The sequence below is a fragment of the Phaethon aethereus genome (assembly GCF_964289735.1).
Source record: "Phaethon aethereus genome assembly, chromosome: 1".
Lineage (NCBI taxonomy): Eukaryota > Metazoa > Chordata > Aves > Phaethontiformes > Phaethontidae > Phaethon > Phaethon aethereus.
Window position 1 is genome coordinate 155,695,122 of NC_138575.1, and position 17,218 is coordinate 155,712,339.

A 17,218-nucleotide genomic window follows, 5' to 3' on the forward strand; every position below is an offset into this window, starting at 1 on the left:
TAATTCCATTTCTTGTACTTCTTTACACTGCTTGCTCTATTTCTGTTATTCACTCTTTCACTTTGGTTTCAGGAGCCAAAGGAGAAATGGGAGTTATGGGAACTCCTGGATTGCCAGGAACTCCTGGACCAGTTGGAGATCGAGGGTTGCCTGGTGAAAAAGGTAAGATTTTTCTCAAAATCAAAATTATAAAATACACCTTTTTCCCAGCAGAAGGCAAGTCTGTAAATAACCAAATATAAGGAGTATGCTTGACCTAAGGAAAGTTTTATGTCAAGTAACTTCCCTGTAAGTCAGAAATAGTGTAATTTAGAAAGCCATATCTTAGGAGCAGTCAGGTATTTGGGCACCAAGGCAGGATTTTTGATCTGTTCTTCAACAACATAAGGATTTGCTAGGTGTAAGGATGCTATAGATATTACTCCAAGAAAAATACTGTGTTTGAAATTATAAAAAGACAGCAGGAAGGTCTTAATTAAATCCTTCAAATTACATCCTGTATAAGTGCCAAACTCCTATCCCTATTGTTTTGCGAGTCTAAAACTAATGGCTGTGAAGTGGGAAAATATGTCAACTTTTTTGACAGAGCTATTGCAAAGTCCTGGTATAAAAAACTTCATATGAAATAAATGCGATGTTCCAGAGCATGGTATTTGGTGCTTAAAATTTGAAGAAATAGCTAATTTTATTTGTTGCTGTCTACTAAATATTTTTGCAAAGTTTTGTACGCCACTATAATATTCTGTGCTATCCCTTTATAGGTAGCCAAGGTTTCAAGGGTGTAATTGGACCACAGGGTGATCCTGGTGTCAAAGGAGATAAAGGTGAAGCTGGTCTCCCAGGAAAACCTGGAACAATGGACAACATGGACATGGTTAGTCTCAAAGGCCAAAAGGGAGATCAAGGAGAAAAAGGTAACTTTTGTCTCTAAGTGTGGATGTGTAATTAACCCTCATATACTGTTGAGCAGCAATGTTTTGAGTTCAGTTGTATCTTAGTTTCAGAGAACAGTTTTTAAAATAAGGTTAAAGAATTTCACACAGCAAATGCAGATATTTCACAGAATCACTAAGGTTGGAAAGGACTGTCAAGATCATCAAGTCCAACCATTAACCCAACGCCACCATGTCCCCTAAACCATGTCCCGAAGCGCCACATCCACACGTTTTTTGAACACCTCCAGTGATGGTGACTCCACCACCTCCCTGGGCAGCCTGTGCCAATGCTTGACCACCCTCTCGGTGAAGAAATTTTTCGTAATACCCAATCTAAACCTCCCCTGGTGCAACTTGAGGCCATTTCCTCTTGTCCTATCACTGGTTAGTTGGGAGAAGAGATCAACACCCACGCCGCCACAACCCCCTTTCAGGTAATTGTAGAGAGTGATAAGGTCTCCCCTCAGCCTCCTCTTCTCCAGACTGAACAAGCCCAGTTCCTCCAGCCGCTCCTCATAAGACTTGTGCTCCATACCCCTCACCAGCTTTGTTGCCCTTCTCTGGACACGCTCCAGCACCTCAGCATCCTTCTTGTAGTGAGGGGCCCAAAACTGAACACAGGATTCAAGGTGCGGCGTCACCAGTGCTGAGTACAGGGGCACGATCACTTCCCTACTCCTGCTGACTATACTATTGCTGATACAGGCCAGGACGCTGTTGGCCTTCTGGACACACTGCCGGCTCATATTCAGCCGGCTGTCAACCAGCACCCCCAGGTCCCTTTCCGCCGGGCAGCTCTCCAGCCACTCCTCCCCAAGCCTGTAGCATTGCATGGGGTTGTTGTGGCCGAAGTGCAGGACCCAGCACTTTGCCTTATTAAACCTCATACATTTGACCTCTGCCCATCAATCCAGCCTGTCCAGATCCCTCTGCAGAGCCCTCCTACCCTTGAGCAGATCACCACTCCCACCCAAGTTGGTGTCATCTGCAGACTTACTGAGGGAGCACTCGATCCCCTCCTCCAGATCATCAGTAAAGATGTTGAACAAGACCGGCCCCAGAACCGAGCCCTGGGGAACACCGCTTGTGACCGGCCGCCAGCCGGATTTAACACCATTCACCACAACTCTCTGGGCTCGGCCATCCAGCAAGTTCTTTACCCAGCAAAGAGTAAACCTGTCCAAGCCACGAGCCGCCAGTTTCTCCAGGAGAATGCTGTGGGAGACGCTGTCAAAGGCTTTACTAAAGTCCAGGTAGACAACATCCACAGCCTTTCCCTCATCCACTAGGCAGGTCACCTGGACATGGAAGGAGATCAGGTTGGTCAAGCAGGACCTGCCTTCCATGAACCCATGCTGGCTGGGCCTGGTCCCTTGTTTGTCCTTTATATGCCCTGTGAGCACCCTCAAGACAAACCGCTCCATGATCTTCCCCGGTACACAGGTCAGGCTGACAGGCCTGTAGTTCCCAGGATCCTCCTTCTGGCCTTTCTTGTAGATGGGTGTCACATTGGCAAGCCTCCAGTCATCTGGGACCTCCCGTGTTAAACCAGGACTGCTGATAAATGATGGAGAGTGTCTTGGCAAGCTCCTCTGCCAGCTCTCTCAATACTCTTGGGTGGATCCCATCAGGCCCCATAGTCTTGTGGTTGTCCAGGTGGCTTAACAGGTCCTTAACTGATTCCTCCTGGATTATGGGTGGGTTATTCTGCTCTCCATCCCCATCTTCCAGCTCAGGGGGCTGAACACCCAGCGGATACCTGGACTGGCTATTAAAGACTGAGGCAAAGGCGGCATTAAGTACCTCAGCCTTGTCCTCATCCTTGGTGACAATGTTCCCCGCCATATCCAGTAAGGGATGGAGATTCTCCTTGCCTCTCTTTTTGTTGTTAATATATTTGTAGAAGCATTTTTTATTATCCTTTGCAACTGTGGCCAGACTGAGCTCTAGCTGGGCTTTTGCCTTTCTAATTTTGTCCCTGCTTGACCTAACGAGATCCTTGTACTCTTCGTGAGTTGCCTTCCCCTTCTTCCAGAGGTGATAAACTCTCCTCTTTTCCCTGAGTCCCAGCAAAATCTCCCTGTTCAGCCAGGCCGGTCGCCTTCCCCACCAGCTCTTCTTACGGCACATGGGGACCGTCTGCTCTTGCGCCTTTAAGATTTCCTTCTTGAAGACTGTCCAGCCTTCCTGGACCCCTTTGTCCTTCAGGACTGTCTCCCAAGGGACTCTCTCAACCAGTGACCTGAACAGGCCGAAGTCTGCCCTCCGGAAGTCCATGGTAGCAGTTTTGCTGACCCCTCTCCTTACTTCACTCACAACTGAGAATTCTATCATGTCATGGTCGCTAAGCCCAAGACAGCCTCCGACCACCACATCTCTCACCAGTCCTTCTCTGTAAACAGCAGGTCCAGCAAGGCGCCTCCCCTGGTGGGCTCACTCACCAGCTGTGTCAGGAAGTTATCCTCCACACACTTCAGGAACCTTCTAGACTATTTCCTCTCTGCCATGTTATAGTTCCAGCAGATGTCAGATGTGTCTTTCAAGTTTGTAGAAACAAGGACTAATCACGGACAGAAAGGGTTTTGGTTGGATGGAAGAAGTTCAATTTGCCCTTATAAAATCCATTTTACCTCTTTTATCAGAAGATTCTCTCAAAGTAAAAGAAATTTTAAAAGTAGAAACTAGAGCTTGCCAGAAGAGAAGAGCTATCTTTCATGTAAAACAGAGTGGAAACACTATTGTGGTCATGAAGACCAACTGATACTGTAAGAAAAAGTGGGCAGTCTTTTTTGGCATGTGTTTCTTTGTGACCTGAAGAAATTTCAGGAAAGATACACATGTATGCCACTAATAGCAAAAGACCAACTTATGTCAGTTTAGAAACTTCTAGAAATATGCAGGAGAAAGGCTTTTTATTTAGAAACTTAAAGGTGTTCGAGATACTAGGTTTTTTAGACAATGCATTCTTCTTGGTTTTTTATTTTTACTGGTACATGAAAATTTAGTTGCTTAAGATCACTCTTCTGTTTTTCTTTTTAAAGAAAAAATAATGTATATTTTGTAAATTTTTATTATTTGTCCTTTTTTACTTATGATTTTCTTTTTATTTAAAAAATTCCATAAGAGTCTTTAAATAAATGATAACCTTTTGAGTTAAAATAGAAGTGTAGGGCTTAGAAGGGAGCTACCAAGATCATGTAGTCTTCCATTTCCCTCAACCAAATCCTTCAGCCTTTCATTGTATATCATGTTTTCTGAAATAATTATCATTCTTGTTACCCTTTCTGACTTCTCCCCAATTTGGCTGCATTCTTGTTAGAGTGCACTTTGCTGAAACAAGCAAAGTACTTCAGCTCAGGCCCTGCGAAAAGGAAATTTCCCTATCTTGAAACAACAGCTGATTCAGTTTGTGATTAGCTATAATTCTTAGTCCTTTACTTCTGGACTGCTGCTTATATAATAATTTTTCATTTTACATTCATGCTTTTGACTTCTCCTTACCACTTGTGGTGTATTACACTTTTTTAATTCCATTATGTTGATTTTAAACCTTTACTCCTACTCTTCAAAATCCTTCCGCAGTCTAATCCTATCCTCATTTCAAGCCTTTCCAGTTTAGTGTCATCTGTACATTTCGTCAAGGTATTCTCTGTTGGAGTTTTGAGACTCCTTTCCGGTTTGGCAGTGAATCACCAATAAAAATACTATGTTATATTTGAACTGTGGGAGCAGGAGAGTTTCCCAGTCTAGGTACCTCTTATTTCCATGTCTTGACTATTTGTCAGAAGGAGACCTGGTCTCGTGTGTCCCGGCCGGCTCTCAGAGAAACGGTAGGCATGTGGATAGGCAGTGCCTCCCAGCTTGGACAGCCAGGGACTGCAAGGGAAGGCAGGAGCAAGTGTGGAGTGCATCTGCCTCTAAGCCGAGATGCAACTTCTGAGAGCACTTTTGTATTTGATGAGGCTCTCAGCCTATAAAGATTTCATCTAGATTAATTTTTCTCATTTGTTTCTGATCTTGGTATATAGGGTGGTATGGAAAACATTAAAACAAATCCACATAGGTTGTTTTTCATTACTTTCTTTTCTGCTATTGTCCTGTAGGTTGACTGACTGATAATTAGTTTTATTTCCTTTCCAGAAATCCAAGTTAGGCACACTGGTTACATGCATATAGAAAAGCCTTTGCCGAGAAAGTCAAATGATTAATTTCTTTTGTTTCTAACTTCATCTCTCCAGCACTAATAACGCACGCTTGCAAACCTGTATGCTCTACCTTTTCCTGACTACACACAGTGCACAGATTGGCCTGGCTCACACGGCCTCGAAGGGTAGGTTCCAAACAGATCTGAGCCTGCAAATTTCTGCTGTTACTCTGCCCATCTCATCCTCTTCAACATCCTCTTCAAAGATACTTAGTACCAGCAGAGAAAAATAACCGACCTAGTTATACTCCATAACTTTGCTGATCTGTTAGCTGACTTCATCTCTTTAGGCATGAATATCACAGTAATGTTTTAAAAAACTTCTAAAATACAAACTGTGCAGAAAAGCCACACTGTTTTTATGTAAAATTGTCAGTGATGTTTAATTAAAAAAATTGGTTTTGGATATCTTGGGATGTTTTTATTAAAATTGGCTTACTTAAAAACATTCAGCGAGCTATTTTCAGTAACCTATTGTCCTGCACCTATATGGTGCAGAAATGGTTATGACCAAAAAGCTTGGACCTTGAAGCTGGAGAAGAGGCATACCACAGAATAAGAGGTGGAGCCTTCTTGAAATGATGAAGATGCTTTAACATTAGATGGAACTGAGGAAACAACAAATTTCTGGCTGTGAACTGGTTGTTCATCAGTACCTTTTTAGACAGAAGAACAGTCAAATCAATCATTTCTGTTAAGACCTGATATTGTCTGGCACTTTTGAAGTAACTCATTAATCTAACTCAAACACATGTTCGTTTGCAATTTTTTTTAAAGATATAACTTGCCTTGTAATTTGCACAGACACCTGTAAAATTGTAGTAGTTTGCAGCCTTTCCTCAGCACTGGTCTAGTGACTGGAGAGTTGTGTTTTACTCAAGTGTGACTCTGCTGTACAATGTATAAAGCTTGAATTCAGCCATTTCCTTGTTTATCAGAGAAAAGCAACAGTGATGAATAATTAACTTGAAGTATTATTATATGGCATAAATTTTTATAAAACTGATCTCACTGTGTGTGTTTTCTTTGTGTCCAGGAGACCATGGAGCAACAGGAGAAAAAGGATTACGTGGGGAATATGGAGAACCAGGAATTCCAGGGAAAGATGGTGAACCTGGTACTCCAGGACATCCAGGTATGTCTGAAGCTAGCAACAGAGAGACTGTTCATCAGGTATTTTAAACCACATGAACTAATGGGACTCCTAATTTCTCTGCTGTTCGTAGGACCAAAAGGTGATCAGGGTCCCCCAGGGTACCCAGGGGATCCAGGAATTCCAGGACAAAAAGGATCAGTTGGTGAAATGGGTTTGCCAGGTACTGATTGCTGGGAATTTCTTGTTGTTTTCCTCAAGTTAATATAGAACATTATGAGAGACCTGTATGGAATATTCATTGGTGTACATCTACTAAACGGTTGCACTGTTTGCAGTGTCTGAACTTTAGGGTTTTGGGACATTGCTTTCTCAATCCTGTTGTGATATACGAATAATAGGATGGTTTCCTAAGTTTCTACCTGCAAATTCTTTAGCTGGATGTATAGGATTTGTGTATTTGTTGCAGGCAGGCAGTTTTTCAAGTGATACCTGTTTGTCTGTCTGTCTCTGCCTCTGCTAGTGTGTGAACTGCATTAAGCTTCTTGTGTATTTTCCCCCTTTCTAAAAAGTTTGGTGAGTTGCTGTGTACTGCATGTTAATTTACAAACTGTAGTGGTCTGGGAAGAATGTTGCTGTGGAGGGGATTGGTAAAGAATAGGACGAAGAAGAACCTATATCTCAACACAGAAATGTTGTCTCCATTCAGATGGCCTTGTGCCTAGCATATTTAGGAAATCAAAGGTGAAAGACTGAAATAGTAAACGTGGACAGAAAAATTTGCTACAGCAGAGTCCCTTTGTCACTGTGGTCCTGTTAGAAATTATTCAAATCAACATAAAATTTTATTCAGATCATATTTTTAGCAAGAGCTCTGTTTACTCTGAATCCAAGATTACAACCTTCGCTTATGACGAGAGCTTATATTCCCATTAAAAGTCCCATTTAGAGGGTGAATCTCAAAAGTTAATTTACTAGCTATTTTAGTGAGTTACATTGCTTTTCTAGCTGTGAATAGCTAAGGCAACACCAAAAAATCATTGTCAACACTGCTAGGGTACCACTAGTTATGATATACACATTTTTCCTTTTCTCTTACTAGGAACACCTGGAGAAAAGGGTCTGCCTGGAGTACCAGGTTCACCAGGCACGCCAGGGTTCCCTGGGCAAAAAGGTGAAAAAGGAGACAAAGGAGCACCAGGTTTTCCTGGAATTGGCTTTCCAGGGTCTCCTGGTGAGAAGGTATTTACACCCACAAGGATTTAACTGTCTGTCTCTACCAAGTACCTGATCTGTAAAAGATGCTGTTGGCCTTTAAGCTATTTTGTTATATTTTCTATTATGCTCGTTTAAATACCTGAGAAACTTGAAAGGTGTGCATATGCACAGGTTTAGATGCATTCTGTTTGATGGGACCATTATCTCTAGGGCTTTTATATATTCTGTCTCTTCAGAATAGGCTAATTTACAGTGCTAGAAAGGTGGTGGAGAGGGAGAACTTTTAAAAATACTAAGTAAATAAAGTGAAAAGGGCTTCTTAAAAATGGAGCAAATAATAACACTGAAATAGTATTTCTGTGCTTTTACAGAGCTACTGTGAAGCTGAAAAAAACTATAAAATGCTCAGATATTACTGAAACGAGAACTCTATTAATACTGTCTGTAAAGTTAATTTAATCTCTAATAGTATTCTAATAGGATTCTCATTTGTTTCACATTCCTTTTCCTAGCTATACAATGACAGTAATCATGAATTTATAAGTAAAAACTGTAAAAATAAAACTTACTAATCTGGTAGCAAACTTGCTGAAGAGTTAAAAAAAAGATTTTTTTTTAAGATGATTAAGTGTAATAAGTAAGTTAAGAGGCTAATTTGGAAAAGAATTTGTAAAAACCATCATAAAAATGCATAGAAAAGTACTCATTTTCATATGTAGGTATTAAGCAATTGCTAGAAAAGTCAATGATTCTGCTAGTGGAATTTAATGCCAAATGTAATCCTAAATTACTTTGTTTCTAAATGGAAAAAGAATGAAATTTTTTGTAGATTTGATGGATAAGCGGGATGACATCTACTATTGCAAACAGAAAAAAGCTGTTTCAGAATTAATGTGTGAATTTTATAATGTATGCTGCTTCTTCCAGGGAGAACCAGGAAGAACGGGTAGTCCAGGTTTATCTGGAGATAAGGGTGAAAAGGGCAGTGCAGGAATTCCTGGAATGCCGGGTGCCCCAGGTCCCAAAGGATCCCCTGGCATGGCAGGATTTCCAGGCAAGTGTTTATGCTTTAATAGAACAGAAATTGCAGTGAAAAGTTAATATGAAACTTATACCAAATATCCCGCATTGTAAACCATCTTCCTTTCTTCAGGAAGCCCTGGCCCCCACGGAGAAAAGGGTGAAAAAGGACTTCCTGGCTTAAGTGGCATTCCAGGTTTAAAAGGAGAACCAGGTAGAAAAGAAGTATAAACCACCAAATCCTACTTAAAGTATTGTTCACCTCCAGGTAGTGGCTAAAACAAATACTGTGGCATTCTAGATTTGTTTTGGCTCAGCTATTTCCTGGTACATTTGTTCATTTCATAAGCAAAAAGAGGCAGTGCTGTTTCCCAGGTAAATCTGAGTCAGTGTGATGTAGGGATAATACTCCTTTTGCACTGTTTATGGAAGAGATTTTTACCATGGCTGTAGCCATTAGTTCTATTGTTTCTGTGTTCATTTAAAAACAATACAAGTTGATCCAAGGGCCCAAACCTGAATCACCCCATTAGTGTAATTACATGGATGTTAAAGAGGAAATAGAGTAGGGAGGAGAGTAAGTCCATTGCTGTTATGAGTATAACAACATTTTTGAACTTGGAACCTTGTGTTCTTAGTTTACTGGCTGCAGGACACATTATTCCATTGGTCAACAGGCTGTGCTATTCACAGGTCTTTGCTGGAGTTCCTGCACCCTAAACTCAGTGAGATTCATGATAATTAGCTATGTCAAAATCTGTAATACTTGAGCCCTGTCTCACACGGGTTTAATTCAGAAGTAACCTCAGAGAAAAGTCACACTGAAGTCATCATGCAGTAACTGCTTGGTCTCTGTGGGAACAGAAGAATAAGTTGAGCTTTTCTTTAGAGGAAAAAAAAATGTGTAAAGAAGTCTGATGATTCGTAGGTAAAATGAAAATGGCAATGATTTTTCAGGTGAACCTGGTGTTCCGGGTCCTGCTGGTTCCATAGGACAGAAGGGTGAACCAGGTTATGATGGGATTCCAGGTGCAGCTGGTGCAAAGGGTGAACAAGGTACTGTGACTGTCATGTTAAGTTTATGGGATATGAAAATGCACAGAGTCAGGCTACACAAGAGTAGAGGCTTGTGCTGGGTTTGAGGTACTTTGGATGGAACCTTAGAAAATACAGTTAGTATGGTGTCTTGCAAACTAGTGACTATCATCCATCATTGTAACACTGCTCGTTTAGATGAGCAACTGTGTTTAATCAGTGTAATCTTGAAAGCATTTCTTTCACAAAAGCTGGCAATACTTCAAAGAACTGGCATGTTTTGGAATTAATTTCTGTCTGCAACCTAGCTGTGAAATAACGGAGCAGGCTTGCCTTTTCTTAGGGTAGGGTTTTCAGTCATAGAGGACCTATTGTGCTAGATACCATAACAATACATAACAAAGACAATCTTTGCCCTGAAGAAATTTTGCATAAACCATTTATTTAGGTTTTATATTTACTTAGTAGAGTTTGGTTCACTATAGGTTAAATTTAAGTACTGTCCTGTCTTCTAATTTTCTGTTGCTCTATATTACAGGTATTCCAGGTAGAGGACTTCCAGGATTTCCTGGTGCAAAGGGAGATAAAGGTAAAACACTGCTTTAAACACCCAGCAAACCTCCTTCCCAACATACTATAAACATAATTCTGTAATTCAGACATACTTTCTACTTCATTCTTTTACATGCTATACCTTTTCAGAGCAGGCAGAAACTCTGAGAGGCTCAAATACTAATTTCTGTTACAGTGGCAGCATCTTGGACATGAGTTAGATATGCCCTAAAATAGGTAATTATTCATAGTGTGGAATTTACTGCAAGCTGTGCTGTGGTGAGGTAATGTAAATAACTCTCGTATTTGTGTGCTGTGCTTTTGACTCCAAGTATTTCTGTTTTCCTACTAATTTTGCAAGAATCAAAGTCTAGGGAGGCTCTGTGCACCAGACAACTGAAGATAGTAGTTTCATGGCCAGGATACCACAGTAGTTTTTTTACCTGAATCTGTTGTGCAGCCCACATGCAGTTTTATTCATTGCTAAAACAGCTATTCTCTGTAGCTCAGTAGAGCATGTCTAAGCTATGCACAGGAGCATGGTGCAGAGATGCAAAAAGATAGCAGAAACCTGATGAGATCTTACTGAAAATTGTTATTACCTGAACTCAGGATTTATTAGCTGGGGTACAGGCACATACCTATCACTATTTCAAGACCACTTGTGGTCTTCGCAAAGTGTGTCACTACACTGTGCTGTGAGAACAGCTTGATTGGCTTGAGACGGTGCTTGTTCAAGGTGTCTGTAATGCACCATGCTCCATTTTATGAAATAAGTATGACGTAGATACTAGACTGCAGTAGATACAGTATTGAAGAAATACCAAACTGCTGCTGATAAAGGAAATTGTGTGCAATTAAAGGATTTTAAATTTTAAACATGCAGAAAACAAAAAAGATTTGACTAGTCCATCTATGAAATTAACATGACATGCCAGATTTTGAAGAATTTATGTAGCTTGAAATATCACTCATTCATTCTATAAATACAGCACACTTGTGTGGACAATCAACAGTTATCAAAAGAAAAACCAAAACTGTAGAATATCTTTTATTTACCATCCCAGAGTAATTAACAGTCACTAATTGCTGAGAAAGCCCTAATATTAGACAACTTATTTTAATAAGCAAATTTTCTAATCATGGCTCAGTAAGACATGTAGAATACCAGATTATGAGAGCACTTTTCTTACTTTACCCATCCCTCTCATTTTGTCAGCACAGCTCATTTAAAAATATTTGATTTAGAGTAAACCAGGGATAGTGTTCTTTATACATTTTATTTATCTTATTATTGTACTTATACCAGCTAATCTATATTCTTTTTGCTCAGTCATGATCTAAAATTCGACTGAATTGCAAATGTTAACTATTTGTACAAGCCTGAAAGTAAGTACTTTAAGTGTCTAAATCTAGATCTTAGTTAAAAAATAGTAAATTCCCTTTTTGTCCAGGAGCAAGTCCTTTTGTGCTTAGTCAAGCAAAACATCCATTACTCAGCTATGGCAATAATAATTGTAATGGAGAAAGGGCTTGGGGGCTTTATATTCCTTGTGGAAGGACTGATAGAGAGATGCTGAATGTTCATCTATTTTTAGAGTGAATTAAAATAGCCCTGTGATCTGTTTAGCTAAGAAAAGACATGTCAGTCAAACTACTCTTTTCCTCATACTTTATGTCATAATGTGGGGAATAATACAGTTTTCCATTTTTAGTTTTGCATTTTTGTACAAATGTATAAAGGCAAGGTCAATATTTTCTTAAGGAATAAAGCTTACTATGAGTAGATAATAAGGCAGAAGGTTTCGGGGATTATGATCTTTTCTCTAATCATGTTTTGGGGATTGTTTCAAATCTTAGGTGCGAAAGGTGACGTGGGTTTTCCAGGATCCCCAGGAAGCCCGGGGATCCCAGGCCTGAAAGGAGAACCAGGATATGCTGGTCCACCAGGCCCTAAGGGCAGCCAAGGTCTTCCTGGACTACCAGGAAGTGCAACTGAGGGCCCTAAAGGAGACAGAGGACCCCAAGGCCAACCTGGCCTTCCAGGTAATTCTTTTAGTATTTGCTGTTAATCACAGCTCACCTAATTAGTTAATAATATAACCAATATTGCATATCCTTGTTTATCGTCTTCTCACAGATCAGAGAAAAGCTCCCCGTCATAAGCAGTTTGGCATATGTCCTAGCACAGGCTGATTTTATGTCTTCAGACAGTTGGTTTTGTCCAGAAGTCTTTCTGACATTGAGAAGTTTGCCTCCCATTCCCATGTTTCCCCCTGGACTTTATTTACTGTTTTGAGGCAGCCGTGGCTGTATGTTCCTATGTCCTGGAGTGTTAATGTGTTTAAAAATGGCCCAGCGTGGCCTTACCTTGGCAGTGGCCCTGTGCTACAGGCTAAGGAGGAGAGTAGAGCTGAGCTGCAATATCTCTCCAGCATGTTCATACCTGAGAACATACCATCTGTTTGTTCTGCACATATAGAAAACTCTTCACTGCTTTCCATCAGCCACAGACTGATAAATGATAGATGTCCAGTCAGATGGGGAGTCGTATGGACCTCCCTGCAACAGATTCTCCTACTTATTTTCCTAAAATGTTGTCACGGTAATTACTTTGTTTCTGCCCATCTGTAGATTGAGCCGGCTCATCCTTCATCATGTACTGCTCTGAACAAATTTTGCCACTAAATACTCTCTTCTTCTGGTTTGTAGGTTTACCAGGTCCAACAGGGCCACCAGGACCCCCAGGTCTGAAGGGGGCCAAAGGAGAGCAAGGGAGCAATGGCTGGCCTGGGACTCCTGGAGGTCCGGGAGTCAAAGGTGATCCAGGTTTCCAGGGACTGCCAGTAAGTTACTTTCAGTACACTCCAGATTTGCTGAAAGCTGGTTCTTGTAATTAATGGTTATATTAATCATAGATGTTTCTTGTTCAAAATAATGATACTTTATGCTCAAAGTGCCTTTGGACTCACCGCTGACGATGTAAAGTCAGTTTGAAAACATTTCAATTCTTGCCTTTTAAAGGCTGCCTACCAGTAAGCCCCAGTGAGCTACTGAACTTACTAGGAATTTATGGATAGTGAGTGGTAACATACAACACTCAGAATATAATTTACAGTATATTAACAGTACAGGATGGCTGCAGCACATGCATAAATCCTGCAAATGCATTAGTAGTTAATTTTAAAGGTTGCATATTTCACGATAAATTGCCTCCTGAAAATACCTGAACTGTTTGGGTTTGTTATGAAACCTTTCAAATAAAGTGCACTTTCAGTACTGTCAGTGATGAAATATAGCTGCTGATTTAGAAATAAACAGGCAATGCTATTAATACGTTGTTGTAATATATTATTCATTTTCCCTGATCTAAAACAGTCCCTTTTCTGTATATTAGGGAGAATGAAGTAGAATAGGACAGTCACCCAGAATAGTTGGTCTTCTATACTCTTTCTCTTGGAGTGTCTGCTGCCTTTTTCCAAACTGAAAAATAGGCTCTATACTTTAACTTTTCATTTCCTCTTTCCTATTGAGAAAATAATAATAATAATAAAATTTATGGAAGAAGGAATAAGAAAGTAGATAGGTATGACTCAAAAATTCCTAGTGTACAAAGGAAGGAAGGTCAGGAATAAGGTTCTGATGTGAAAAGCAGGATACCCATACTGGACTTAAAGGTCCACATTATTCTTGATAATGCAAAGATCTACTGCATCCTTTTCTGCATCCAAGAGTCACTTCACAGAAACATTAAAGATTTGCTTCAGTGTTCTGACACTAGATCTTGGCTATGCCTTTTTAACTTTGAGACCATACCATACCAGCTTTGAAGGTAGTAAATTTCAAAATACATTCCATGATATTTTCCCTATTTTAAGAATTTGTAGTACTTCTGCAGAGAGCTAAATTTCTATACTCCAGGAAATTCTAAAGCTTTTCACAGGCTGATATTCCAGTCCTTTAAACAATCCTGCATACTGTGACTAGGTGACTGAAGGAAACTAGGGAACCTTACTTCGTTAATACCTCCCTTACCACTCCAATGGCAGCATTTCTTTTGTTTATCTTCGGAAGTCTCAGAGTTGACATCCATTTCTGAGCTAGTCATCTCTTCTCCCTTTATAGTCAGTGGAAAGAATTAGATCAAAGAATCACAGAATCACTAAGGTTAGAAAGGACTTTCAAGATAATCAAGTCCAACCATTAACCCAACGCCACCATGTCCCCTAAACCATGTCCTGAAGCGTCACATCCACATGTTTTTTGAACACTTCCAGAGATGGTGACTCCACCACCTCCCTGGGCAGCCTGTTCCAATGCTTGACCACACTCTCGGTGAAGAAATTTTTCCAAATACCCAATCTAAACCTCCCCTGGTGCAACTTGAGGCCATTTCCTCTCATCCTATCACTAGTTAGTTGGGAGAAGAGACCAACACCCACCTCACCACAACCCCCTTCCAGGTAGTTATAGAGAGCGATAAGGTCTCCCCTCAGCCTCCTCTTCTCCAGACTAAACAACCCCAGTTCTCTCAGCTGCTCCTCATAAGACTTGTGCACCAGACCCCTCACCAGCTTCATTGCCCTTCTCTGGACATACTCCAGCACCTCAGCATCCTTCTTGTAGTGAGGGGCCCAAAACTGAACACAGGATTCAAGGTGCGGCATCACCAGTGCCGAGTACAGGGGCAAGATCACTTCCCTACTCCTGCTGGCCACACTATTTCTAATACAGGCCAGGACGCTGTTGGCCTTCTTGGCCACCTGGGCACACTGCCGACTCATATTCAGCCGGCTGTCAGCCAGCACCCCCAGGTCCCTTTCCGCCGGGCAGCTCTCCAGCCACTCCTCCCCAAGCCTGTAGCGTTGCATGGGGTTCTTATGGCCGAAGTGCAGGACCCAGCACTTTGCCTTATTAAACCTCATACATTTGACCTCTGCCCATCGATCCAGCCTGTCCAGATCCCTCTGTAGAGCCCTCCTACCCTTGAGCAGATCACCACTCCCACCCAAGTTGGTGTCATCTGCAGACTTACTGAGGGAGCACTCGATCCCCTCCTCCAGATCATCAGTAAAGATGTTGAACAAGACCGGCCCCAGAACCGAGCCCTGGGGAACACCGCTTGTGACCGGCCGCCAGCCGGATTTAACACCATTCACCACAACTCTCTGGGCTCGGCCATCCAGCAAGTTCTTTACCCAGCAAAGAGTAAACCTGTCCAAGCCATGAGCCGCCAGTTTCTCCAGGGGAATGCTGTGGGAGATGGCGTCAAAGGCTTTACTAAAGTCCGAGTAGTCAACGTCCACAGCCTTCCCCTCATCCACTAGGCAGGTCACCTGGTCATAGAAGGAAATCAGATTGGTCAAGCAGGACCTGCCTTTCATGAACCCATGCTGGCTGGGCCTGATCCCTTGTTTGTCCTTTATATGGCCTGTGAGCACCCTCAAGACAAACGGCTCCATAATCTTCCCTGGTACAGAGGTCAGGCTGACAGGCCTGTAGTTCCCAGGATCCTCCTTCTGGCCTTTCTTGTAGATGGGTCTCACATTGGCAAGCCTCCAGTCATCTGGGACTTCCCCTGTTAACCAGGACTGCTGATAAATGATGGAGAGTGTCTTGGCAAGCTCCTCCGCCAGCGCTTTCAGTACTCTTGGGTGGATCCCATCAGGCCCCATAGACTTGTGGTTGTCCAGGTGGCTTAGCAGGTCCTTAACTGCTTCCTCCTGCATTATGGGTCGGTTATTGTGCTCTCAGTCCCCATCTTCCAGCTCAGGGGTCCAAATACCCGGCGGATACCTGGACTGGCTATTAAAGACTGAGGCAAAGAAGTCATTAAGTACCTCAACCTTGTCCTCATCCTTGGAGACAATGTTCCCTGCCATATCCAGTAAGGGATGGAGATTCTCCTTGCCTCTCTTTTTGTTGTTAATATATTTGTAGAAGCATTTTTTGTTATCCTTTACAACTGTGGCCAGACTGAGCTCTAGCTGGGCTTTTGCCTTTCTAATTCTGTCCCTGCTTGACCTAACAAGATCCTTGTACTCTTTGCGAGTTGCCTGCCCCTTCTTCCAGAGGTGACTGATAAACTCTCCTCTTTTCCCTGAGTCCCAGCAAAATCTCTCTGTTCAGCCAGGCCGGTCGCCTTCCCCGCCAGCTCTTCTTATGGCACATGGGGACCGCCTGCTCCTGCACCTTTAAGATTTCCTTCTTTAAGATGTTTGTAGAGAGCCACTGTGTGTCTATTCTATTGCTTTTCAAATATATTGAGATGAATCACAGAACCACAGAATCATTAAGGTTGTAAAAGACCTTTAAGATCATCAAGTCCTACCATCAGCCCAACACCACCATGCCCACAAAACCATGTCCTGAAGTGCCACGTCTACGCGTTTTTTGAACACTTCCAGTGATCCTACCATTGGTGTTATTTTTCACTCGGTACTCAATTCATATCTCCAACCTCTGATTGGTAAGTTACTTAGCAAAGGAATTTTGTTTCTTTCCTCCACCTGTGTTCCCCATTTTGTTGTATCTTTGGGGACTATCACTGCTGTCTTACTTCAGCGAGGGAGAAACTCTACTTACAAGCTTTTTGCAGATGATCTGCAACAGACAAAAGAAGAAAAGGAAATAGGCAGTCATTTAAATGACTATTTACAGTGTCTTTTGAAATATGGGTTTGGTTTTCTGTGAAGTGAGCCTACAATGAATTTGTTACCATTAATTTCAGGGGAGCAGTTTATAACAGTGAAGGCAGAGGGAGGAGTTTGCATTGTGTTTGAAGTGTTTAAGTCCTTGAGTATTTTAGCCCTGTTGAAAAGTAAAAAACTTCAGAGGATTATAAATTGTTGACCAGATTTAATTTCATTCCACGTGTGAATGTAAAAATTTTCAAGTCTGCTGCGGTGTAGAATTACCCCGTTTAATTATCTAACTAGCAGCTGCCTGCTGGGGCTGCACTGAAATTAGTATTTGCTGGGATTTGTGCTTAATGATGTTTTTCATAACAATATGGTCTATGGTTGAGAACCTTTTTATTAGCTATACAGTTAGTGAGATCTTATTCTGAGCTAGTATCTTTGTAAGGCAAAAAATAGTTTAGTACGAACAAGGTGTCACACTTGTAAGAGAAGCTTTATCTAATCATGGTAGAGAATAACT

General features: G+C 41.6%; 1 protein-coding gene across 1 annotated transcript in view; it reads left to right on the top strand.

Moving 5' to 3' along the window:
- COL4A1 (collagen type IV alpha 1 chain) overlaps positions 1-17,218 on the top strand; it is a gene marked incomplete at its 3' end in the record, with an annotated part of 132,515 nt that overhangs the window by 103,120 nt on the left and 12,177 nt on the right. Inside the window, exons 33-43 of the mRNA XM_082013542.1 lie at positions 73-162; positions 762-914; positions 6,176-6,274; positions 6,366-6,455; positions 7,335-7,474; positions 8,378-8,508; positions 8,608-8,684; positions 9,428-9,526; positions 10,044-10,094; positions 11,918-12,103; positions 12,770-12,903. Coding sequence (XP_081869668.1) covers positions 73-162; positions 762-914; positions 6,176-6,274; positions 6,366-6,455; positions 7,335-7,474; positions 8,378-8,508; positions 8,608-8,684; positions 9,428-9,526; positions 10,044-10,094; positions 11,918-12,103; positions 12,770-12,903 — 1,250 coding nt within the window. The remainder of the gene's footprint in view (positions 1-72; positions 163-761; positions 915-6,175; positions 6,275-6,365; positions 6,456-7,334; positions 7,475-8,377; positions 8,509-8,607; positions 8,685-9,427; positions 9,527-10,043; positions 10,095-11,917; positions 12,104-12,769; positions 12,904-17,218) is intronic.